Source organism: Mustela nigripes, chromosome 5, assembly GCF_022355385.1.
Source record: "Mustela nigripes isolate SB6536 chromosome 5, MUSNIG.SB6536, whole genome shotgun sequence".
NCBI classification, from domain to species: domain Eukaryota; kingdom Metazoa; phylum Chordata; class Mammalia; order Carnivora; family Mustelidae; genus Mustela; species Mustela nigripes.
In genome coordinates this window covers 85,773,353-85,798,490 of record NC_081561.1, presented here as the reverse complement: position 1 = coordinate 85,798,490, position 25,138 = coordinate 85,773,353, and the positions used below count along the sequence as shown (strand labels likewise).

The window sequence follows — 25,138 nt, the reverse complement described above, 5'->3', positions numbered from 1 at the left end:
AAGCATCCCTATTCAAAGTGTGGTTTTAGAGCCAAGGGCACTGGCATTCTCTGTATACCACTACAAATGCAGAGTCTCAAAGCCCAACTGTATCAGATCAATTAAGTTAGAGTCTGCATTTTAACAAGATCTTCAAGTGGTTCATATATTCATTGAAGTTTCAGAAAAAAAACCCTGCTGGGAAAAAAAGAAAACCCTTATTGTCAGCATTATTTGGATAATGCCTCAGTTAAAGAAATGGACAAGCCGAAATCTGAGCTAAGAGATTTATTAATATAAATAAAATGATCCTTTTAATAATTCCTTTCTAGAATGTACAGCATCTTAAATTTTTTCCCTCTAAAATTTTGCTTAATGCTACGCAGTCATGCATTCTTTTGTTCAACAAGTGCCAACGAAGTGCCAAAGATTTCAGGGTGATGGAGCTTACATTCCAGAAGGAGGAGAAAATAAACATTGATATGCTCGTAACAGAGCATGGGGGGGGGGGGAGGAAAGTGCCATGAAAAAATAGTAGGACAGGGTAAGGTAAAGTGAGAAGCTGGGTTGTGATTCTATTTCCGCAGAGCCATGATAACAAGATACTTGAAACAGCTGAGGTAGTTAGCCATATACATATCTGAGTACAGCCTAGAGTGCCCTAGGAAGGCAAAGGCCATTGGGCTGAAGAGGAATGTGAGAAATGCAGAGTTAATATGGTCAGGGAGGAAGGAGGACGTTCTTAATAAATCGCTTCGTGATATTTAATTGCTAAAAAGATAACACAAGTTGCTTTTCCTCCAAGGATGAAGTACTTCTTGGCCAAGCTAGTTCGATGTAGGCTGTGGAAGGCTGCACAAACCGTTTCACCACTGAAGCTTCAGTTTCTGCAAATACAAATGCAGGGATTAGAGAAGGCATTTAGGGCTCTTCCTGTTCTAAACTGTCAAGCGCGTTGATGACAAAGTCGAACAGGGTTAAAGTAAGGACCATGGCTCGGTTGTGGCTTCAAGGAAAGTTCTGCAACCCCAGAACACAGGAAGAATCATCACGGAAGGTGGTGCCCCATCGAAAGAACCTAACCTTTGGATCCAAGTTCCTCATAAACCTGTGAGCCTTGTCACGACCACAGTCTTTCACGCCCTTAACTCCGTGAGGCCTTGGACCCGGCCCCTCCCGGCCTTCCCGTCCTAATCTCGCCTCCCAACCCACGCCGGGTTTGGCAGTCCGCATCCTGTCTTCCAGCCCACGTCCGGGTTCCCAGCCTCCATCCCCCAGACCCGAGATCACGCCCTGGTCGCGGCTCTGTCCCGGCTTCCCCGCCTGGCCCCGCCTCCCCGTCTGGCCCCGCCTCCCGGCTCTGGCCCCGCCTCAGGGTTCTGGCCCCACCTCCCCGCCGCGGCCCCGCGACTAGGCGCACGCCCAGCCGTCCCTCCGAGCGCTGGTCGGCTGGTCCGGAAGTGACGCGAGGCTCCGGCTGTAGGCTGGACGCCGCGTTCTCTCGGGGCCGCTCCCGGAGTCACCTCCGAGCAGCATGGCTCTGCAACTTCTGCTCCTCCTCGTCTTGCAGGCCGAGAGCTGGGCTGAGTTGAGCCCCGCGGATCTGGAACTGCCTTCGGGTACGTCGCTCGCGGCGGGGCGGCGGCCGGGTGGGGATAGGACGAGGGAGGGAGTCGCCGGGTCTGGAAGCACGGCCCCGCGGGGTCGCGTCCGCTTTGGCCGGGGACCTCGCGCGGGGTTCCCGGACGCCCCGGGACGTCTGCGTGGGCGGCCGCCTGGGAGCCCATTCCGGGCGTCGGCGGTCAGCGGACTTCGGTTCCCTTTCTCTCGCCTCTCCCATTGTTGCCGAAACAAAACAGCTTGGTCTTCCAGTTCTTTTAATTCATTTTTAATTGAGTTTCTCGGTCAGGATTTGGACAGTGTGGCCAGCCCCCGTGACTTAAATATTCTTAGAGTAAACCCCAAATCCTTACGAGAGAAGTTGTTCTTCCCCCGTTATGAGAATCCGTAAGTGGCAGTGGTTGGTCATCTTATGTCTAAGTCTGGCCGCCGTGCGGTGCTGCCTTCGGGAGCAGATTTGTCAGGCTGTGCATCTTAGCTACGCTCCTCGGAGCGTGTTATTTCTGCCTGCTCACTGAGATTTCCCCGGAAATAAATGCAGGGAGTATGTTTTCCAAAGTTTGGTTGTCCTGGTGATTAGGCGCTCCAGTGAGATCAGTGACTCTCTTCTTCAAGAGTGTTAAACCTAAATCATAGGAAACCCCATCGTCTTGAGTGTCTGCTCGGTATCCACAGTAAGCAGTTGCCAGAGGCCCCGCCTTCTGCACCCTTGGCAAAATCTGAGTCCGAAACTCTCTATTATGCCTTTGTGAGCTCCAGTTAGGGGTGCTGCATTCATATCCACCTGTCCTTTGGCTTGCTTCTTAAGAGGCAGGCAAACAAATAATTAGTCATTCCTTTGGATGGACATTGTTCCAGATGTTGGGAATACAAAAATGGGAGTTCCTCAGTTTCTGTTTTCAAGGATCATGATTCTATTGCCAATACCTAATAAGCGCTAGGCACTGCTGTTACCTTATCACATCTCATTTTCACAACAACCATATAAAGTAGGTGCTCATCGGTATCTCCATTTATGGAATGAGAAATCGAGGCACAAGGACATCTGCCCAGTTTTTAGAGAAGTCACAGCTACTTAGTAGGAAGCCTGCATTTTGGTTCCAGAGTCCAAGTTCTTAACCACTCTGTAGACTGCCATTACCTAGAGCAAGTTAGTCATCTACAAGGGCAGTTACAGTACATTGTGATGAGAGCCTGGACCTTTGCACAGGCTACTGGAAAGCAAGATAGGGGGTACCTGGGTATGACCGGGGAATCAGGAAGGACTTCACAGAGAAAGATGATAACCCCAGAGTTGGAGCTGGAGGTACAGATTTATGTGTACAGAGGGAGAGGTGTGAAACAGCACATTGAATTAATGGAATACTAAGGGTTTCATTGTAGAATATATGTATGAGGCTATAAGGGGAAATAAGATAATGTAGAGAGCTACGAACCCAGTAAATGAAGTGCTTGTCATGTGTAACAGACAACAAAGGAGAGCAACATAGCATTGGCTAATTTAGGCAAATTGGGGGATTTATTAGCTTAGAGAATCCAAGCAGGAGTTAGAGTAGAGATGCCCCCTGGGCCTGAGAAAGCTGAACCAGTAACTCAAAAGTGCAAAGACTATTTCTTATTTCTGACTCTGGGTGCGGACAGCTTTTCCTACTTGGCAGGAATCATGGATGTGGACAGCTTTTGGGCTTTGCATCTTGCAGCTTCTGCCGTCTTAACAAAATCCCAGGAGAAGGCTCTGATTTGCTCACTTGGGTCAGGCACCAGCTTGCAAGGGAAGGACCATGTTCCAGGAGTGGCAGTAGGGTAGTTTCCAGAAGAGAAATATTCCTGAAGGAAGTACAGGTGCTAGGCCAGTAAAATAAATATGCTCACTATATGTTGCTCTAGTTGGTGGGCGGTCATGGATTATTTGAAGAAGAAATGATTTTATGCAGGATCAGTTAGGCCATTTAGAAAGCCTGTTCATCTTACACAGTACTTTGGGGATAGACTCGAAGGAAGGAGGCCAGTTAGGACCCTGCTTAAGTTGGGATGAATCGATGGAAATGGCAGTTGAAATGCAGAAGAGAAGGCAGTTTGAAAAACCTTTAAAAGCAGGGGCTCCTGGGTGGCTCAGTGGATTAAAGCCTCTGCCTTCGGCTCAGGTCATGATCTCAGGGTCCTGGGCTTGAGCCCCACATCAGTCTCTCTACTCAGCAGTGAGCCTGCTTCCTCCTCCTCTCTCTCTGCCTGCCTCTCTGCCTGCTTGTGATCTCTGTCTGTCAAATAAATAAATAAATAATCTTAAAAAAAAGAAAAAAAGGCAGAGTCAGCAGGAGTTAGTGATTGGATGTGAGAAGAGCAGATGGCCAGGTTTCCTGGTTTAGGTAGAGCATTAAACCATGTGCCATGCCCTTCTAAGTGCAGGCAGGGTCCTCCTAAGCCAGGTACCCCTACCTGTGCAAAAGTCCAGGATCTTATCACAGTTGTCCTTGTACCGTAATTGCCCTTGTAGATGACTAACTTGCTTTAGGTAATGTCAGTCTGCAGAGTGGTTAAGAACTTGGATTCTGGAGCCCACCTGCCAGGCTCCCTACTGAGTAGCACTGACCTCTCTACAAACTGGGTAGACATTCTTGTGCCTCCATTTCTCATCCATTAATGGAGATACCAGTTGTGAAGATGAGATGCGATAAGTTAACAGTGGTGCCTAGCACTTAGTAACTGTTAGCTACATAATCATGATCCTTGAAAGCAGAAACAGTACCTTCCATTTTTGTATTCCCAGCACCTGAAACAATGTCGGGCGCCTTGTGATTATACAGTGTGCACATACTTGAAGCCAGCTCTGGGAGTATTGTCTGTCTGCTCTCCTGGGAACATCTACTATGGCCTCTTGTACTCCCGGCATTTTGTAAACAGAAGTGCCAGTGGGACACCCCCCCCGCACCTTCTATTTTCAGTACATTTGTCCAGGCTTTTCAGTGTATTTCTCTAGTTTGTGTTGTGTTTCCTATGCTTTTAAAGTTAGTTTGAAAACCCACAAGGATAACCGATGCCTGGCTCTTTGCCAGCTTCCTTGTCTCGCTAGTGCCTGACATTTAAAAAAGGCACTCAGTGTGTTCACTCTCACTGTGCTGGGTTTCACATATGCTTGATAGTTCATCTTATATGAGGGAACCTGGTAGGAACAGGGAAGCAGGCAGGAGAACGTAGTCTCTGCAAAATCCCAAGTGGTTGGGAATGTATTGTGCTACAGTGATAGGCTTTTGTTAGTATTTCTTAGTGAATGGATAGGAAAAATAAACTCATGTGTCTAATAATCAGGTATTTCGCTTTTCATCCAGTTTTACCTGGATGAAAAGTAGTATATATACTACTTTTATACTACTATTACAAAAGTAGTATAAATATTTTTAAAAGTAGTATATATATTTTTATAAAAATAGTATATATAAAAAAGTGTATAAAAGTAGTATATATATTTGTAAAAAGTAGTATATGTATTTTTAAGTGAAGCAGTGTCTGCCTTCAGCTGTTTGCTCTTCCACGCTGGGTGTTAGTAGTATCCAAGAGCACACTGTACTTTTTCACATAGACGTGGGGCTCTTAAGTTGCTTTCTCCACTGATAAAGTGGAGAAAGTCTTTTTTCTGACTTTAAGGAAATGCTCTGGGTGTTCTTAAACTTTTCATTATTTTATATGAATTCTGTATTTAGAGATTCAAAATACTTAAGACAGTGCATTTTTATTATATTTAACAAGTTATTAATCATAATTTTCCTCTTCATTTTATTCTTTTTTCCATTTTATTCTGATCCATAATTCATATGGACTTTAGAAGGTCCTCATTTTAGTTCTATATAGAGGAAAACCTAAGAAAGAGAAATATAACCCTTGTAAAGAGCACTCATAAAATTTGGCAGCATACAGCAGTAGTGCAGTTGTTATGTGAACTTGATGAATAATTAATGGTTCCATTGTAATTGGACAGAGAAACAGAATGAGAATTGAACCAGAATTAAATGAATTCCTGATAGGAGGGAATCAGTTTATTTGAAATTTTCTTACTGAGGGAATCTCTTTATTTTAGATTATCCAAAGGCATAGTAATCAGAATGTTGATACCCATTTCAGTCATGTCCATTCCAAAGATCTGATTTCCTTTAATGCATTGTTCAGATTTTTGCAGTGGTCATCATATAATTGTGATAGTATAATAAATCAAGCAAAACTACTTGAATTAGATGCTTGTGAAGTCATCCAAAAATAATAATTTCCAATTCCCATTAATATGTGGAGGTCATTTTCTAATTTGTTAAACTATCGCAAAGATGATGCCTAAGTAACATTTTTTGTGTTGGTTTTTGTGTTGGTTAACAAAAACCAACAAAACTTTTTAGATTGCCAGGTTTTTAAATAGCTTCTCTAAGGCTTTGTTCTTTCATTGGTAAAGATATGTATAATGATACCACCTCCCTCGTAGAATGGTTTGTGTTGGTTCGCTGAGACAGTGTGTAACAATGTGGATCATATTGCTTGTCTTGTAGTAAATGTTTACACATTAATGATTACCATTCAATAATATCCACTGTTACTTATTTTAACAAATACATTTTAAAGATTTTATTTATTTATTTGTCAGAGAGAGAGCGAGAGCGAGCACAGGCAGACAGAGTGGAAGGCAGAGTCAGAGGGAGAGGGAGAAGCAGGCTCCCTGCGGAGCAAGGAGCCCGATGTGGGACTCGATCCCAGGACGCTGGGATCATGACCTGAGCTGAAGGCAGCTGCTTAACCAACTGAGCCACCCAGGCGTCCCAACAAATACATTTTAAAATATTAAATTGTTGCAGTTGTATAGAAGAGATTGTGTTGCCTTTAAAAAAAAAAAAAAGCTCATCCAAATCAGCATGAGAAATTTTAAAATAGGTTCAGCAACTAAATTGTTCTACCTTTTCCCTGTTCTTCATAGACTAAAAAAGACTGTAGTTTTTCAGTTCCTATTTCTCAACCATTGCTCAACTTGCAGTTACTTAGTCCAAATGGGAATTAGTCTTGAGAAAGGACTTTTCTTGGGGACTAGGTGGGTCTGGTCCAATTAGAGTTTACTGGCGTGCCAAGCACACCCAACTAGATAAAATGAATTAATGGGAGCACTTATAAAAATCATACATTTTAGGTCAGAAGTAGCTAAGCAGATGTTTATTGGATAAGCTGTAACTTGGTGGTGGTTTGAGTAAAAGATTTGGGGGGCTTTTAGTTAGTTACAAATTCCATATAAGGCACTATTTGATATGTCCATCTCTTTTTAAAAAAAGAGGAAGGAAAATACTTCATTCATGTCTCTTCTATTCTGGGCTCCACAACTTAGGAGAGAGAGTGAGTGATAAAATCCAAATAGATTCTGAAGACAGCAGACATATTAACAGTTTTGACCCAGCTAAGGAACTATTTTATGAAGAGTACTCATTTTATTATTTTATTATTTATGATAGTAATATTATTATTTGAATCCTTAGCTCTGAATCTCTTGTAAAGATGTAAGAAAATAATAGAAGTAGAAAGTAGACTTTTTGTATCATCTCACAAAATGTGATGGATGATTCAAAGCCCCAAAATATTGAAGTGTTTCAGTGAAAAAATTTCATGAACATTTGAAATATGTGCAAGAATTCTCAAAATGTCTTTATTCATCTTAAATCTAGAAGACACTGCATCTTGCTAAGAGAAAAATTTAGAAGGCATTAAGAAAAAGAGCCATTTTATCAATCCTGTAAAACCATTCAGGAGGTATGGATTGTGATCATAAATATATTTGGAAAAAGAAATTGCAGAAGTCTTGGTTTGATATTTCCCCCTTTTCTTCCCTGGACTTCTCATGCCATTTCTCAGTTTGCAATGGAAGAAGAAGCCTTTATAAAAACAATGTCCCTGCCTGCATGGCCCTGCCTGCATCTTTCACTAGGGGAAAGGTGGTAGAGCTTTTCTCGGAGTTGTTCATTCCCAAAAGGGTCTGGATGCTTTAATTTGGAGCATTTGTTTTTGAGCTGTAGTGTCAGATGGCTTAGAGTCCCCCAAAACAGTTCGATTTCTGGCCCCTTTATTGTTAACATCTTTATGCCTCTCACCTTGTCCCTCCCATAGAGAAGTGGGTAAGTGGATTGTCAGATGGTGTCTCCAGACCTCAGAGCTCTGCTCTGCGGTAGATGTATCCAGTCTTTGCAGGCGATTTTATTAAAATTGAGGGAAGAGTTCTGTGGCTGTCCCTTTTCCAGTAGAGGCACAGGTGCCTTTGGTAGTTAATGGGATGGAGGACATGCAGCAGCACATACTCTGGTCATCATCCATGCTGAGGGAATTTGGACATGTCCGTGGTTCCTTGCTTCCCCAGCAGTTACAGCAGAGCTGTTCTTTCTGGCTGAGGTTTTCTGGTCTTTTGCGACATCGCCATTGCCCTGTCTTGTGGCACTGCTTCCTCATCTCACATACTGATCTTCATCAATCTTTTTGTCCTCTTCCTTGCTCTTTTTTTTTTTTTTTCACATCCTGTCTCTCCCGGTTTATCAAGAGGAAACAGCTGTAACCAGAACTCTCCTTTTTCTCCGCCTGCATTGTAGAGTGTTACAAAAAACTGATTGTTCTTTACTGTGTTTGGTTTTGTTAAACCTCAGCTGTGTTCTAGAAACATTCTGAGAAGCAGATTTGAAAACAGTGAATTATTATTTTAGGTAGCATGCACCAAATAACGGAACTCATTGCTGAAGCACTGTGAGTTACAGAAAACTATCTGTATCATTTTCAAGAGATGGAGAAATCTGTAAGATTATTTTATTTGATGAGATACTCTAGTAGGATCTTTCCTTAAACTCCACAGCTAATCCTTTCTTGCTATTTCTACATATATTTTTATTGACATAAGGTAAATTTATTTTGAATAGAAGTTTGCTGTAAGCCTTAATTATTTTAATTTGAATACAAAACAAATTAAACTTTAGGTCACAAAATTCTAAAACAGTAGAAAATTTTTCTATCCTGCGAGTTTGTCAAATAATGACAAAGGCAGATGTGTAATAACCACATGGTTTCTCTTCTGGTAACATTAAAACCACAGGTTACATCCTTTGGTGTATATATTCGAAGTTTCTCCTTTAATAGAATGGTAAAGTCTGTAAGTATCCACTGAGACCTCCTCCTCCCACGACCTGTTCTGATTACTTTGAAAGCTGTGATTTAAACCCAGTTCTAGTCTAACCAGGTCAAGTTTTAATTTAAACTAGGGGAAATATCATTTGATTCACATTAGAATCAAATCTAATGTGCAAGCCTACTTTGTGGTTTTAGAACCATGATTCAGTAATCTCCTCTTAAATGGAAATGCACTTTACTTAATATTCTATATGCCTTTTCCTCAAATATAGGAATCTCAACCTGAATCTATATAGTAAAAACATAACTCCTGTGGGGAATGATTTTTTTTTTTTTTTTTTTTAAGAGACTTAAAAGACTGAAGAACTCCTCATTATTGGAAGCAAGGAAGGCAGAAAGTTTAGCAACACTGTTGCGTTTGGTAACAGGAAGAGTAGGAAATTGCCTGGTGAGCTTAGCTACCTAGCCAGGGAGGTTGCCATTGTTGCTGAAGGTGCCATGTGGTTTCTTCTTGCCCTTTTTATTTTATTTTATTTTTTTTAAGGTTGATTTATTAGCGCACACAAGCAGGAGGAATAGCAGGTAGAGAGAGGAGGAGACAGTCTCCCCACTAAGCAGGGATCCCGACTAAGGGCTCGATTCCTGGACCCTGGGATCATGACCTGAGCTAGAAAGAGGAACCAAGAGAAGGACTGTTTAACGAAAAGAAACCAGGACCAGGAGGTTTGACAATAATCACCCTCCAGAGAGGCAAAAGATGCTAAAGTTAAGAGATGACTTTTGAGAGAAGTTCACATTCATTGTGAGTTTTCTTAGCATTGGTTTCCTCTCTTACCTGGTAGAAAATAATGTTTATCTGTGACTGCTACTATTTTTTTTTAAATAAAGGTTTATTTATTTGAGAGAAAAACATGCATGCACAAGCAGATGTGAACAGGGGATGGGGCAGGGGGGCCATGGGTTTGATCCCAGGACTTTGGTATCATTACCTGAGCCAAAGGCAGACACTTTACTGACTGAGCCACAGGTGCCCCTGTGTGAATGTTATTTGATATTAATGTTGACTTGAAGCTAGAGAAATGGCGGGGGCGGGGGCTTGTATTCCTTCCTCACAGGTATAAACTCTTTGAGACTAGATCATTTCATGAATTTGAGGTGCAACCATACAAAACCATACCTAAAGAAACCTAGAAAAAGGAGGCCCCAATATACCTTGCTAAGTTAAGGCCATGGGAACTCTACCAAAACCAAAAGAGAAGAATTAGGGCTAAATCTTCCCAGACCAGTGCTTTTTGGCTCACCTGGAAAGAAATTGCTTAGAGAACCAAAGATGCTAGGTACCAACAGCTATTTCAGAAAGAATAAATAGAAAACTTGTAGGTGTCTGATCACTGGCTGCAGAAAGAGAGTATTATATGCGTGTAGTGTTTGAATCTGTGAGATGTCCTCCCAGCTTCATAATCTCAACCTTTTGGCACGAATCATCACATTTCATTTCTTTGGTAGGTGGTTATACAAGTTAGATAGTTGGGCAGTAACCAAAGCTATTCATTGTGGGCAAGCCATGAAATATATTGGCTTATCAAAAAAAAATCTGTTTTTAAGTTAGTTTTTCCTCCTAAATAATAATAAAACATTCCTAAAGTTATGAACGTATGAAGCAGGGTTCCTCAGCGTTAGTGCTATTGGCACTTTGGACTGCCAAAATGTGGAGAGCTATCCTGGACATTTATGGAATACTTAGCAACCTTTGCTTCTCTTCTGAGATCCCAGCAGCACCCTACCACTACCAGCCAGTTGTGGGAACCAAGAATGTCTCCAGACAGTGCCCCCTGTCCCTTCTGAGGCACAAATCACCTCCTGTTGAAAGGAGAAAAGTAACTAGAAAGGGGAGGAAAAAGGCAGTAGAATAATTGTTCCCAAGTCCCTATTTTTTACCTAAGTAATTCTGGATCTGTGTTCTGCCTTAAAAAGATAATACAAGTATAAAATAATTATAAATTAAAAGAATGTACCAGTTTGGGTTTGAAAATTGAAATTTTTGTTTTGGGAAAAAATATAGTAAGTGTTTCCTTCAACAGTAAGCAAATACCTTAGGTATATGAAATTAACACCTCATGTGTCAAATTAGGAAATCTGAAGTGACAAGTTGTATAACCAGGAAAACCCACATTCTTTAATGTCCAACCCAGGGAATATTTTTCTTTTTTTCTTTTTTTTTTTTTTTCTCTAAGATTTTATTTATTTATTTGACACACAGAGGAAGATCACAAGTAGGCAGAGAGGCAGGAAGAGAGAGAGAGAGGAGGAAGCAGGCTCTCCGCTGAGCAGAGAGCCCGATGCGGGGCTCGATCCCAGGACCCTGGCATCACGACCCGAGCCGAAAGCAGAGGCTTTAACCCACTGAGCCACCCAGGCGCCCTGGGAATATTTTTCTTATTAGAGTTCCAGTTTATATAACCCCCAAGTAATCATGATTATAGCTGGGGAACTTTGACTTTTATTTTTTACTTACATTTTTAAAAAAATATTCATTTATTTGAGAGGGAGAGAGAGAATCTCAAGCAGACTCCCCACTGAGCACAGAAGTCCAATGCTGGGCTCTATTCCAGGACCCTAAGCTGAAATCAAGAGCTGGAAGCCTAACCAGCTAAGCCACCCAGGCGTCCTGTGCTGGGGAACTTTAAAAAAATAAATAAATAAACTTTTGCCTCTCTCGGAGTTTTTGAGGCTGATGATATGTTTGGAAGCCATGTTACCTGACCGCATTGCCATTCATTTATTTATCTTAACTGTAATTGTAAATTATGTATAATGGTTTTCAGGTAGGATTGAATCATCTTAAAATTGAGGTCAGATTGCCAACTCTTTATCTTCGTGTTCATTGATAAAGAAGGGAAGGAAGGGAGGGCAGGAGAGAGAAAAAGAGAAAAGGAGAAAGGGAGATGTATGTGTGTGATGGTTTTCCAAGGGATGGTGGACAACAACCTTTTACCCTGAGCAGGGGAATAAATGGCTAGTTTTAATAACTAGTTACAAGATGTTAAAGTGACTTCAGCCTATTCGCTCATGTGACTCACATCTCAGTAGACATTTTCTGAAATGCTTTAAAAGAGCAAAGGTAAGAATATTGACTATGTTTTGTAAAAAGCCCTGCACACCCCAGAAAGTAATGTTAATGAAACTGACAAGGTGGATGGCTCCTGGAGGCAAGTTAGGTTTCTATTCCTGTATTACAGAAAAGGTGCTAAGGTGTGTGATGATACCAGGCAAAGGGCTATGAGCTTATAGGGTATTTTAGAATGAAATTGACCATCCCTGGGGTAGCCAGTTCTCCTCTAGCCTTGTAAGGCAATCTCTGGTATCAAATATAGGAAATTCTGCTTATTAAATGAATTGAGGATTATTATTACAATGGGCAGTGTATTTATTTATAAAAATTCCTAACATAATAAGAGATTTATTGCCTCTACTATATTTGTATTTCCCTCATACTGCAGTGTTGTCTCAGGAATTTAAAATGAATAAGAATGCTATGCATTTTCCAATAAAATTAACTTTTATAAATCTCAATTTAAATAATTATATTATTTGTCCTTTGAATTTTACTTCAAAATACATATTTGGCTAACATAGCTCTTTATAGGGTTTTCTAATGTTAATGATGGTTTCTTACAATTGTCCGTTTTACTTTTTGAATCTCTTACAGTGCCAGTACCAACCAATATTAACATTAAGGCCTATAACTTTAATACTGTCCTATATTGGGACTACCCAACCATGCCACAGACCCCTGTTTTTACTGTACAGGTAAAAACCTATGGGTAAGTTCTACTCTTTAATCTTTTTTATTCTGTTTTTGTCTAGGTCTCTTTACTTTCCATAACTGTGTAGTTATGTTTCCTTTCCCATCATCTTTCCTTTCCCATGTGGCAGGACTTCTTAAACTGTAGATTTCCAGAAGTGCTGAGGAGGCAAATTAATTATTTTCAGAGCACTTCCTGCCTCTTAGTTCTTCTTCCTGTCATAATTGAAGTAGGGGAGTCTCACTAACTTTTAAGACTTAAAGATCTGTTTATTTGAGAGAGAGTGCTCGTGTGTATCCGAGCGGGTGGGGGGGAGGGTGGTAACCAAGGGAGGGAAAGAGAAATAGAATTCTCCAGCAGACAGGGAGAGGCTGGGGCTCAATCCCACGACCCTGAGATCATGACCTACATCCAGATCAAGAGTCAGATACTGAATTGACTGAGCCACCCAGGTGGCCCAGGAATTAGAGATTTTTTTTTTTAAAGGCATGACAAATAAACCTTACAATTCTGTATTAAAAGTAATGATGCCAGGCGCCTGGATGGTTCAGTGGGTTGGGTATCTGACTCTTAATTTTGGCTCAGGTCATGGTCTCAGGGTCCTGGGATCCAGCCACACGTTGGGCTCTGCAGTCAGCATGGAGTTTGCTTGTCCTTTTTCCACTGTTCCTACCCCCACTCTCTCTCTCTCAAAACAAAATGTTTAAAAAAATAAAATGATGTCCTCTTACTTTCCATAGTGAATGTATTGTTGAGTAGAAAGATGAAATCTTCAAAATATTTCTGACAAGTGTCAGGAGTTTGTGCAATGTCTTAGATTCTGCAGTCAAGTAATGATTATTTATGTTAATAGAATCTAGAGTTATTTAAAGATAAGATTTTTAAAAATTGTATGGGGAATGTACTTTGTTTAAGTGTTGTATTTTGAATTGAGCTTCTTTATTGTAAAGGAATTTCTAGTACTTCTAACCAGAGTAAGGACTTCCTACTTTGTCTGGCTTCTTCAGCCTATTGTTCAGCTCCTTCTACCAGTCCCATGCTGTAAATGAAAAAAATGAAGCAGAAACAGAGATGATTCGAGTTTATAAATTAACAGTAAAAGTTATTATTGTGCTTCTTTATTCCTCTTCATTTTAGGAATGCAGTATGGATTGATGCCTGCAATACCTCTCAGAACTTTTGTAATATCTTTTCCGTAATTAATGATCCATCACTTTCTCTCTGGGCCAGAATTAAAGCTAGGCTTGGACAAAAAGAATCGGCCTATGTAGAGTCAAAAGAATTTATTCTGTGTAAACAAGGTGAGTAGAACTTTTAAATTTGAAATTTTAAGTTTGAAAATACTTACACATATCTTCTGTATATGTTTGCTTTCATTAGCACTTGCTAAAAATTATCACAATGCCCAAGAAACTTTTGGAGGACTTTAGGGACTCTGTGTCTTATTCTTTCGCTGGGCCTCACAAAGTAGGGCTATGAGGTGCCCATCACTTTTGCCCCTTCTAAACCATTACAGTTCCACTCCCTACAAGCACGGATTGGTGCTGCCTAGGTGGACTCTGTGCTGGTCTTCCCCTTGCGCACCACCACACCCTGCCACCCGCCCCAGCTCCATCACTCGCTGCTGAGCTATGCGCACTGAAGACAGCTTTCCCTCTTCGACCCTCTGCCTGATCCCCAAGGCCTCAGCTTAATACATTAACAAATTTTAGATTTCTATAATCTCCTCAACCCCAGTGATTTTTTTAGCCCTTTCTCCTGCCAGCAGTGCATTCCTACAGTATACCTGACCTTAGTTATCACCTCAGGCTCCAAAATCGTCATGGCCAGTTCTTCTGTGACTGAAATCCTGCCTTGTAGTTCTCACAGCCTCACGCCCGGGCGAAGAAGCAGTTAGTCCCTTGACTCCTCCCTCGTGTTCTAGGCCTTGTGCCTTGCCATCCACCTCACTTCCTTCCTTGTTCAGCCTCCACATGCGGTTTCTTCCACCACAGCCTGGCTTCTCCTGCTCTTCAGACAGTTGCCTACTCCACGCCCTTCCTCTACATGCCCTTGAAATAGTTTTATGCCCAAGTCCATGCCTTTGTCATCTGTTAACTGCACCATCTGTATGTCAGATTTTCCCCATACAGATTTATCAAGGGCATACTGTGTGCTTGGAAGTACACCAAGCCCTGAGGGTAAATTAGCAAATAAAAATAGGCCTGCCTGGCATGTAATGGGCAGTAAAAACATGAAGAATAAGCAAACAGTTCACCAACAAAGTCTCAAGCATGAGTGACACATAATAAATATTTGTTGAATGAATGAATATCTAGTTTTGATTTTCACCATAAAAATTGAGTGTATTATGGGATTGGGAGGGAGACAAACCATAAGTGACTCTTAATCTTACAAAACAAACTGAGGGTTGCTGGGGGAGGGGGTTGGGAGAAGGGGGGTGGGGTTATGGACATTGGGGAGGGTATGTGCTTTGGTGAGTGCTGTGAAGTGTGTTAACCTGGTGATTCACAGACCTGTACCCCTGGGGATAAAAATCTATGTTTATAAAAAATAAAAAATTAAATTAAAAAAAATTGAGTGTATTTAGCAAACTTTCATTAAGAGCCTTCATGCCAGCCATCCGTAAGCACTGGTGATACAGAGAGTTTCAGTGAGTGTTCAAAGGTGACTGAAATGCCTTTTCTGAAACATTTTTTAGAGAACAGGTTTTCTTTGTAATAAGCAGACCCACAGAAAAAGGAAAAAACTTAATAGAGCTTCTGTTACATGAAGGTTTTTTAACAGGATTCGTGACCTGTTGACTTTTAGCACCAGAAGTGCATTTAAGCTGTTAAAGGAGAGCTTCTATTAGATAAAAATACATCCTGCTTGAGATTAATTTAGTATTTCTTTATTAAGGACATTTAGAATATCTTCTAGATATTTGTGGAGTGGTTTAAACATAGATCTGCCTTAGAACAACTGAAAGAGTATGTTAACGGATTGAATTGGGCAGTTTTGTGTAATGCACTATAAAGTTCCAGGGCAGTGCTGATTCTCCTTTTTTTTGTGTCCCTCCCACCCTGCCACAGGGAACATTGGACCACCTGCAGTGGGTATTAGAAAGAGGGAAAACCAAATCAACATTGACATATTTCACCCTTTAGTTAATACAAGTGAAAAAAAGCCAATACCCATATATGATGAAAATTATTGTCACATATTTACGTATACTGTGTATTTAAAAATAAATGGAAGTAAGGTAGGTATTTCTATTTCCTTTATTCTGTTCTGTTTTTCTGTTGCTAGCATAAGTTGTTTCTATCTATAGTGTAATTAAAGTGAAATGCTTATGAACACTCAGGCAAGACTTACATGTCTTCAGTGTTGGTAAGAAAAAACCACATAAATAAATGTTGTTGAGGGGAGTTGCTGTTGGAGTTAATTACTAATGCTGGGCAAGTGAATACATTTAACTTTTGCCTTGGCCTCATTTAACAACATGGCCCTATTTTAGGATTTTAAACCTGTTTATTCCTATTTCTCCACTGGTAAGACAAAGATGATTTTAATATTATCTTCCTCATGGGTAGTGATATAAAATAATAGGAAGCTATAATTGGAATCCTTGTTTTTGAAAGAGAAAGTTAGTGGTTCTGCTGTGGGGATATACTTGCCTTCTGGCACTGATGTACAGACCACACTTGGATGGGAATGACTCTAATCCATCCCTTCTCTGCAGTGCTGCCATTGCTTTATTAAATAGTATTTGTCAGGCACGTGCACCGTGTGTCCCTGGGACCAGCAGACTGCAGTGAGCAGTACAGACCCTGCTCCAGTGCTTCGTGGATTGGAGAAAAACAGAGCAGAGAGAGGGGATGGGCAGTGGGGTTGGGGCAGTAGTGATCTTCAGTAGTATGGTCAGAGCAAGGAAGGTGTTACTGGAGCCAGGTCTGGAGGGTTCTAGGAGGTGAGCTTCATGGATCTAGATGGGGAGATTGTTTTAGGCAGAGAATCTGGCAGAAGCATGCTAGGCAGAGTGCAGGCCCAGATGAGGTCAGAGGTCACCAGGGCCACATCTCTTGGGGGCACTGGAGAGATTTGACGTTATGCTGATGAAGGTGTTAAGTCTCGGAAGGATTTTAGCAGGAAGAGCGACATCTGACTTAGATTTTAAAACATCACTCTGGATGCTTAGCAGAGTCATCCTTCTCAGGTACACATCTACCCTTCCTTCACTCCTTAAAATCTTTTCACAAATCCCTAAGAGCTACAAAATCATACCTAAATTCCCTTCCGTGGCATGGCCTACCAGGCCGTCGTGATTTAGCCGCTTGTGTCCTTTCAGCTTCCTCTCCCCATTTTTTCCAACCTAAGTTTTATTTGTGCTGTGGTGAAGTGCTTTTGGTTCTTTGTTCCCTGCAGGTACCATTGCTGTCTCACAGAATGTCCTCTCCACCTTCTCAACTTGGGCAAATTTCTGCTCATTCTTCTATCGAGCGGGCATTTCATCTCCCCCTTTGAATTCTCTTCTGACACCATAGACTCTTTGCACCCCTGTGGTTTGATCATTCCTAGTTCCATATAATAGCCCCCTTGCAGGACTCCTGGCTCACATTTCTTTCTGCTCTGGGGGACGTTGTTTGAGGTCCGGCCCCACTGTCCTACCTTCACGTGTTCAGGCACTCCCTGGCACAGAGGATGCACATCCTTTGGCTGGTTGGATGAATGACAAACTGTCAGAGACTGCCTTTGTCCCTTCAGTGTACTACTACTAGGAGATACCATGATCTTGGCAAAATCCCTTTCATATTCTTCTACGGGTACTTTTATCTCTCATCAGCTAAGTTTCTAGCACTATTAGAACAAGACTAATGACTGCTGGTTGCTTTAACAGCTAACAATGAACATTACTGCTATTTGAGTTTTTAAATCTGTAATCCCTACAAAGCACATCTTAATGGATATGTAGCATAATGCTGTGTTAAAATAACAAATTGACTTCTTATTTGATATCAACTGTTTGCAGACATGTTCAACTTTGACCAATAGGTTTCCTTCAAGTGTTTGATCAGGATAAAAATGGTGCTTTTTTGGGTCTGGTTTTGTTTTTGCAGAATAAAAGAAGCCATACATTTTCATTGTTGCTGTTTTCCCCATACAGATTCAGTATAAGTTGTCAGAAGAGAATGAGGATGATTGCAATGAGACTCAGTGCCACCTTGTTATCCCAGTGTCCTCTCTGAGTTCGCACTACTGTATTTCAGCAGAAGGGTTCTCAGAAGATTGGTCTGTTAAAACTGAGATGTCTGATGAACTTTGTATTACCACTTCTGATGATAACCACATAAAAGGCAAGTTTCTGCCGTTTTTTCCTAAATATAAGGAAGGATAACAGAACTAGAGTAATTGAAAAGAGGCAGTTTCAGTAAATCTCTGTTCTTTAAAAAAATATTCAGTGGTTGCATTTCTCAAAGAATTCCAAAAGCAAAAATAAACTCATTTCTCAGGCATTAAGAGATCTAAAACAACCAATTTGGAAAGCTGTGTGATGACCCAGAGAAGAAAGAAACATAATATCTAAAATTCCATGCATAGATGTCTGCATTTCAGGATTACACATAGTGATAAAAAGCAACTTATTTCAGTATAGCATGATGTTATGTATCCATTAGAATGTTCTCTGTTGGGGTGGTGAGTTTAAAAACTGAATAGCAGAAATATTCATTGGCATGTGTGATGTGAACTGGACAAACACTGGAAATTAGTATCTGAAAATAAATGTTGATAGGTTATGGGTCATTTTTATAACATTTAAAAATACTTTTATTTCATTATCTTTTCTTTGTGTGTGTGTTGGGGGGGGGTGTACATATGATGGAACTTTAGAATTGGTATTTTCAAGTGTCAGGTACCTTAACAAAAATTTGACCTATTCTTGGTACTTAACAAAATTTAAATGTCATTATAAATAATTTATAAAATATAAAACTCTAGAAAAAAACAAAATTGGGGCACCTGAGTGGTTTAGTGGGTTAAAGCCTCTGCCTTCAGCTCGGGTCATGATCCAAGGGTCCTAGGATTGAGCCCCACATTGGACTCTGCTCAGCAGAGAGCCTGCTTTCTCCTCTCTTTTTGCCTGCCTCTGTCTACTTGTAATCTCTATCTGTCAAATAAATAAATAAAATCTTTAAAAAAAAAAAAAGAAAAGAAACCAAAATTATCTGTAGACTTGCCATCCAAATATTTCGTTATAATTTGGTGGTTTTTTTTCTCATTCTGTTCTCTTTTTCTACATAGCCATGATCGTATTATATAGTATATAAAATTTTATGTAATGCTTTAAGTACATATTTTAAAATATTTTTCCATTTTAATTCATATACTTTATTAATATTGCTTTTTAATCTCTGCAGGCTATTTCATTGTGTAGAATTTGTATTCTATTTAATGTTCCCCAATTTGGGACTTGTAGATTATTTATGATTTTCTCTGTGATAGCATGCTTTGATAACTCTTTGTATAGGTGTATTTTCCAATTAGGCTGTTTTTATAATATATTTTATTTTTGTTTATTTTGAAAATTTATTTATTTATTTTAGAGAGAGACGAGAGCATGAATGGGAGGGGCAGCAGAGAGGGAGAGAGAATCTTAAGCAGACTCCACGCTGAGCATGGAGCCTGAAGCAGGGCTTTATCTCCTAACCCTGAGATCATGACCTGAGCTAAAACCAAGAGTTGGATCCTTAACCAACTGGACCCCCCAGATGCCTCTCAAAATTTTATGATACAGACATCTTCTTTTTTTTTGTTATGTTTGTTTGTTTGTTTTAAAGATTTTATTTATTCGCCAGAGAGAGAGAGTGTGCAAGCAAGGGGAGAAGCAGGCTCCCTGCTGAGCAGGGACAGGGACTCAGTCCCAGGACACTGGAATCATGACCAGAGCCGAAGGCAGATGCTTTGTTGACTGAGCCACCCAGGTGTCCCTACAAATATCTTCTGGAAGAATGGGAATCTAGGCTGAAGAATTAGACCAAATGCCTAAAACTTAATAACTTTTAGGCTTTTATCATGAGGGTTTCAAATAGTTTGTGACTTAAAATAATGCAGTGCATTTTATGCCAACTTGCTATTGGGTTATTTTGAAAAAATAAAATCCTAGTTAATACGTAAAATTTGAAATAATGCAGATGCCCAGATTTTTTTTTTCTTCAATGTCTGAATTACAAACTGAGCTGGTTCTGTGGCCACATGGTGGTGGCCCTGACGCTCAGGAGCAGGCCCTGCTTCTCATCACAGTGATTATACCTTTACTGTCGTAGTAACTTCATATTTTTCTGCATCCTGTAATAGCTGTTATACTCACGCTCATTTAGTCATCATTTCCAGAGCAACTATTCCAAAAAAGTAACTTTGGAATAGAAATGAAAGGTAATGAAATGCCAGTAAGGAGGCTAAACACCACCATGATCATTTGGAAGAGAGGACTGTGAAAATAGAATACTGAAGATTGTGCTTTGAAAATAAAAAGCAAAATTAGAGCTATAGTGATTAATCACACTGTAGTGATTATAGATGTATGTGCTCTGAAACAGATCTTTCCTATTCTAAATTATAATCTCTGGTTTGCGTTTAAAGGCACACACGTAATTCCTGCAGCTTTCCTGTCCGTGTGTGTTGTATATATGTCTGGTTACCTTTACAAGTATTTGCAGTCTTGAAATAAATACAAAATGAAACAAAATTCTGAGGAGTGGGATTAAATGATTTTAAGAGTTATAAACATTGTCAATTTATTTCTGAAAGAATGGATTTTTATTAAAATTTCTTCTGCTTTTTAATGGAGAGAAAAATGTAACTAGGGAAACACCCTATGTTGGAGGCTTTAAGGAAGTTGTTATGAAAGTCTGTGTTAGCTACTTCGTGTCGTGTAGGTGCAGAAGGTAGGAAATTGCAGAGCTGGGAAGAGCCTTTTTAGTTTTCTAGGACAGGTGCACTGAAGCTTTTTTCATCTTGCCTAACTTCTGTGGCAAGGGTTCTCTGCGATTCTGACCGTATTAATTACCCAGTGGGCAAATCTATTAAAGAACAGCAGTAAGACTTTATAACTATTTCATGGATATAACAGTATTCTGTCTTAATTCTAACTTGCTGTTTTTTCCCTTCTTTTAGATTCTGTTTGGGTTCCAATTGTTGCCATTCTGCTTTTTCTAGTACTTATTCTGGTATTTGTATATTGTTACACTAAGAAGATGAATCCATGTAAGAAGGAAAGCATCATGTTACCCAAGTCCTTGGTAACATATTTTAATATTTTTCTTTAATTATATATACTAAAGCATTTATTTGGACTCTTTTGATAATTTTCTTATTTTTTTTAAAGTAGAATGACGTTCAGCAGCATGTCACCTGTCATAGATTGGTTGATCTACCACACATCCAAACCCACATATTTTTTACTACACATCATGTACTTTTTATGCATAGAACAAGAGCATAATTGGATAAGTCTGTTAAGGAGTTTAAAGTTTAGTGGGAGAAGAAGATCAGTATTCAGTGGGTGTACGGTGTTCAAACACAGAGGTTTTCATCTGTGCCAGTGAGGACTTTGTCCACCGTTGGAGGGTGGGATTTCATTGTGGCCCTTCCAGAGACAGTGATACAGGAGCTTCTTGAGGGACAGACATTTATCGAGGTATTAAGGGACAGTCTGTGCTAAACCCCAGCATCAAGAAAGTGTGGCTTTTGAAAATCCTAAAATACAGAAGCACCATTATGGTTGGAGTGCAGAAGGAAAGATGGCCACAAGTGAGACCAGAAGTTTGATGTTTTTTAAAAAGATTTTTTTATGTATTTGAGAGGGAGATAGCATGAACAGGGGGTAGGGGAGAGAAATCCTCAAGCAGATTCTCCACTGAATGCGGAACCTGATGCTGGGCTTAGTCCCAAGACCCCAAAATCATGACCTGATCAAAATTAAGAGTTGGATGCTTAACTGACTGAGTCACCCAGGCACCCCAGAAGCTTGACCTTTTAATGTCTAACATCTAAAAGCCTTTGTATGATGAAAAGAACATCTCCAGCTAACAGAATGGTAATTATTTGAATCAAATAGGACAGGAATAATATCTATAACGTGTAAAGGACACATTTCAATTTGTTTTGAAAACACTACCTTAATGTAAAGTGAATAAGAACTATTGGTGGTAGGTAACTCATGTATGAATTGTAGTATTTGTCCTTACTAATTAAGGATAAGTAAGTAGATAAGCACAAACCAACCTTGCAGTATGCAGTTTTATACCCACTGGAGAAGGAAAAATGAACCTGAATATCCAGTAGTACCAGTAGTAGTCAAATTGGTGTATACTAGTAAAAGTAATTCAGCTCTGGTGGGAAGGTAAACATGTAATGGGTATAATGTGTAGTAGTGCCATAAATAGTGCAACAGCCTTTGACTTAGTAATCCTACTTTTAAGAATTTATTCTTTTTTTTTTTTTTTTTTTTTTTTTTTTTTTAAGATTTTATTTATTTATTTGACAGAGAGAGATCACAAGTAGGCAGAGAGGCAGGCAGAGAGAGAGGAGGAAGCAGGCTCCCTGCTGAGCAGAGAGCCCGATGTGGGACTCGATCCCAGGACTCTGAGATCATGACCTGAGCCGAAGGCAGCGGCTTAACCTACTGAGCCACCCAGGCGCCCCAAGAATTTATTCTTTAAAAAAAAATTCCTAAATGAAAAGATATGTAAAGATACTCACTTCAACATGTTCTAGAATTAGTAAAAATTCGAAACACTTCAATATGCACTGTTAGAGAAATTACTTTAATCATCAGTATAAAATTGTATGAGGCAGTGAAAATTCTAATAAAAATTATAATTATGAAGGCAAATGGTGAAATATTATGTAAGTAGGTGTACTCCCATTACACATGTGACATGCATACATGTGGAGGTGATGGAGAAAATTATTTAAATTTTAATTGATTTAATTATTTAATTTTAATTGAATGGAGAAAAAGCAACACCTATGGTTAGATGGTGGATGGCTTTTTAAAAATTCTAAAAAAACCTTGCTCTTAATATAGTATATTTTCATTTAAAAGCAAGAAAAGACAACCACCAGATGCTATTACATTGTTACCGTAAATCTGCCATTTAGTGGTATATTTCATTGCCCATTAATTACCTTTAGACAGTATCTTTTTAAGGATATGCACTTAAGTTTAATAATTTATTATTTTTAATCTTTGGTTTCTCTTCCCTTAGCTGTCTGTGGTAAAAAATGCCTCTTCAGAGGCAAGGTCTGAACCAAAATGTGTATCACCCATCACCTACCAGCCAATTGTCCCAGAAAATGAGAAGATGGTCTGGGAAGACCAGTTGTCTCCAGCCACAATTATAAGTATGCCCACTAAAGACAGCCTAGGAAAAACAGAACACCGAGAAGACGTTTCCAGTGAAATCGAAGTGGTCACCGCTGAAGAAAATAATCCTGACACAGCTTCTGGTAGCCCTCTGACCCCAGGAATGGGAGAGAGTTCTGTCCATACAAGTAGTAACCAGTCTGAACCCTGTGTCATCACCTTAAACTCCTATCACTCCAGAAATGGTTCCGATAGTGGCGTTGTGGAATCTGACAGCTTCTTATCTGACTCAGAATTTCCTCCAAATAATAAAACTGAAATAAAGACTGAAGGACAGGAGTCCGTAGTGCTGAGAAACACTACCACCTCCTTTGGTTACGATAAGCCGCATGTGTTAGTGGATCTGCTTGTGGATGAAGGTGGTAAGGAGTCCTTGATTGGTTACAGACCGACAGCAGATTCCAAAGAGTTTTCCTAATCAACGAAGATGTGCCTACTTTGAAGAATCGGCTTTTCCCATGTAGGTTTTCCTCTTTATTTCCTGAAAGGATCACCTTTCAGAAATTGTATCTTTGTCAATATTAACCAAAGAAGAGTATCTGGGTTTACATAAAGTGGCACTGTTATAATTGGTCTGAAAACTGCAGAGGCTTTGGAAAAAAAAAAAAAAAAAACATTGTCACAGTTGGAATTTTCCATCTAGGTGGGCTGTTAGTGAAAACTCGTAAGAACCCTCCTTCCTATGATAGTAGGTGAGATAGCCTAGGGTCCTTTCCAATCACTTCCAAGACCTAGAATAGATTTTTTTTCTTCTCTGTACCTCAGCATATTTGTTTTTGGAAGTCTATGTATATAGTGTGTGTGTATATATATATATACATATATATATGTTTTTTTTAATAGAGCATGAGAGCAGGAGTAAGGGGTGATGAGAGGTCGAGGGAGAGCAAGAGAATCTTAGGCAAGGTCCACACCCAGCACAGAATCTGATGTGGGGCTTGATCCCATGACCCTGAAGCCATAACCTGAGCTGAAATCAAGAGTCAGATGCTTAACGGACTGAGCCATCCAGGCGCCCCTATGTATATAGTATTTTTTTTATACGTAGTATTTTTAAATGCTCACTTTCAGAAGAAATCCTGAAAACTTCCCCATATTGAATTTAATTTCTAATTCAAATCAATAGACTTAATAAAGAATATGTAAATAGAAACATATATGTCTTTTTATGGAACATTGCATTTGGAGACTGATAAATAAAGTATTTTTAAAATTCATTTTGTACTTATTTATTCAAGCACTCAGGCAGTAACCTAGTATTTTTTAATCATTTGCTCGCTTCCATGCATTAAGACTATAGAATTATTTTCTAATTATTCATATCTAATCTTTAAAACAGTCCTAAAAATAATGTTTAAAAGTGGTCCTTTTATGTCTGTATTTTAGTACTTATCCCTGTATTAAACACTGTTCCAGGCTGTTTGGGAAGGGGGAAAAAGCAGATTTTTTGGAGAGCATGGGGATTGAGGGGTCCTCTAGCATAAAGACAATGGTCAAAGCCATTGGAGTAGATGGGAGCCCTGAGAAGCATGTGTGAAGAGAGAGTCCCCAAGAGAGGCAATTTGGTAACAAATTAACAAGAGAGTTAATTTGTATATTACACAAGGAATTCTTGGGAATTACAAAGAGGATAGTAATTTCAAGATTCAAATGAATTAACTGACCAAAAAAAAAAATTTTTAAACATAATTTCTGTGAGTAAGTTAACCAGGGAGAAACATTTCCCTTCACTTAAAAGTACAGATTAAAATGAGGTGCTATGTTATTCTATTGTGGGGAAAAAATGTTGTAGTCAATACTAATGAGATTTTGGTAAAACTAGTATACTCACTTATTTGGGGAACAGTGTCTTTACAGTTTTTAACTAATATATGAGTACATATATTCCATAAAAATACATACCCTTTTCAGAATTTAATCTTTTGTATCAAAATTGTAAAAAATAAATCTTTAAGATAAAAGCATATAAGTTAGAAAAGGAAAAAGCAAAAATATGAGAATAATTGAAATAGACAAATTACTGCTTTCCAAAAGGATTGTGCTAATAATAGACATTCCAGCCACATGTGTACATGGTTTTCGTGTCCTAGCTAATTAGGATAATAGTCGTTTTAATTTCTAACAGCTGTATAGGTAGCCATTTTAATACTTCTGTTTGCATTTCTTTAATAATTAGTAAAGTTGAGCATGTTTTATGTGT

At 39.5% G+C, this 25,138-nt stretch overlaps 1 protein-coding gene and 1 long non-coding RNA gene across 2 annotated transcripts; one reads left to right on the top strand and one right to left on the bottom strand.

The window, feature by feature from the left end:
• Positions 1 to 252: 252 nt before the first annotated feature.
• LOC132018189 (uncharacterized) lies at positions 253 to 1,313 on the bottom strand. Its single transcript, XR_009404473.1, has 2 exons — positions 1,063 to 1,313; positions 253 to 866 (listed from the first exon to the last, which is right to left on the bottom strand). It is a non-coding gene; the product is annotated as an uncharacterized LOC132018189 (long non-coding RNA).
• Positions 1,314 to 1,389: 76 nt separating this feature from the next.
• IFNGR1 (interferon gamma receptor 1) lies at positions 1,390 to 24,155 on the top strand. The gene is made up of 7 exons (XM_059400802.1): positions 1,390 to 1,598; positions 12,434 to 12,548; positions 13,668 to 13,831; positions 15,605 to 15,774; positions 17,677 to 17,866; positions 20,685 to 20,809; positions 22,781 to 24,155. The coding sequence occupies exons 1-7, from the start codon at positions 1,514 to 1,516 to the stop codon at positions 23,354 to 23,356; spliced, it is 1,425 nt and encodes a 474-aa protein (XP_059256785.1). The 5' UTR covers positions 1,390 to 1,513; the 3' UTR covers positions 23,357 to 24,155.
• The last annotated feature ends 983 nt before the right edge of the window (positions 24,156 to 25,138 follow it).

Bases quoted from the DNA above. Each gene is read 5' to 3' on its own strand.
- IFNGR1 (XM_059400802.1), top strand. From the start codon at position 1,514: ATGGCTCTGCAACTTCTGCTCCTCCTCGTCTTGCAGGCCGAGAGCTGG. The intron at 12,549-13,667 runs GTAAGTTCTACT...TCTTCATTTTAG, and splicing joins GTACAGGTAAAAACCTATGG to GAATGCAGTATGGATTGATG. The intron at 13,832-15,604 runs GTGAGTAGAACT...ACCCTGCCACAG, and splicing joins ATTTATTCTGTGTAAACAAG to GGAACATTGGACCACCTGCA.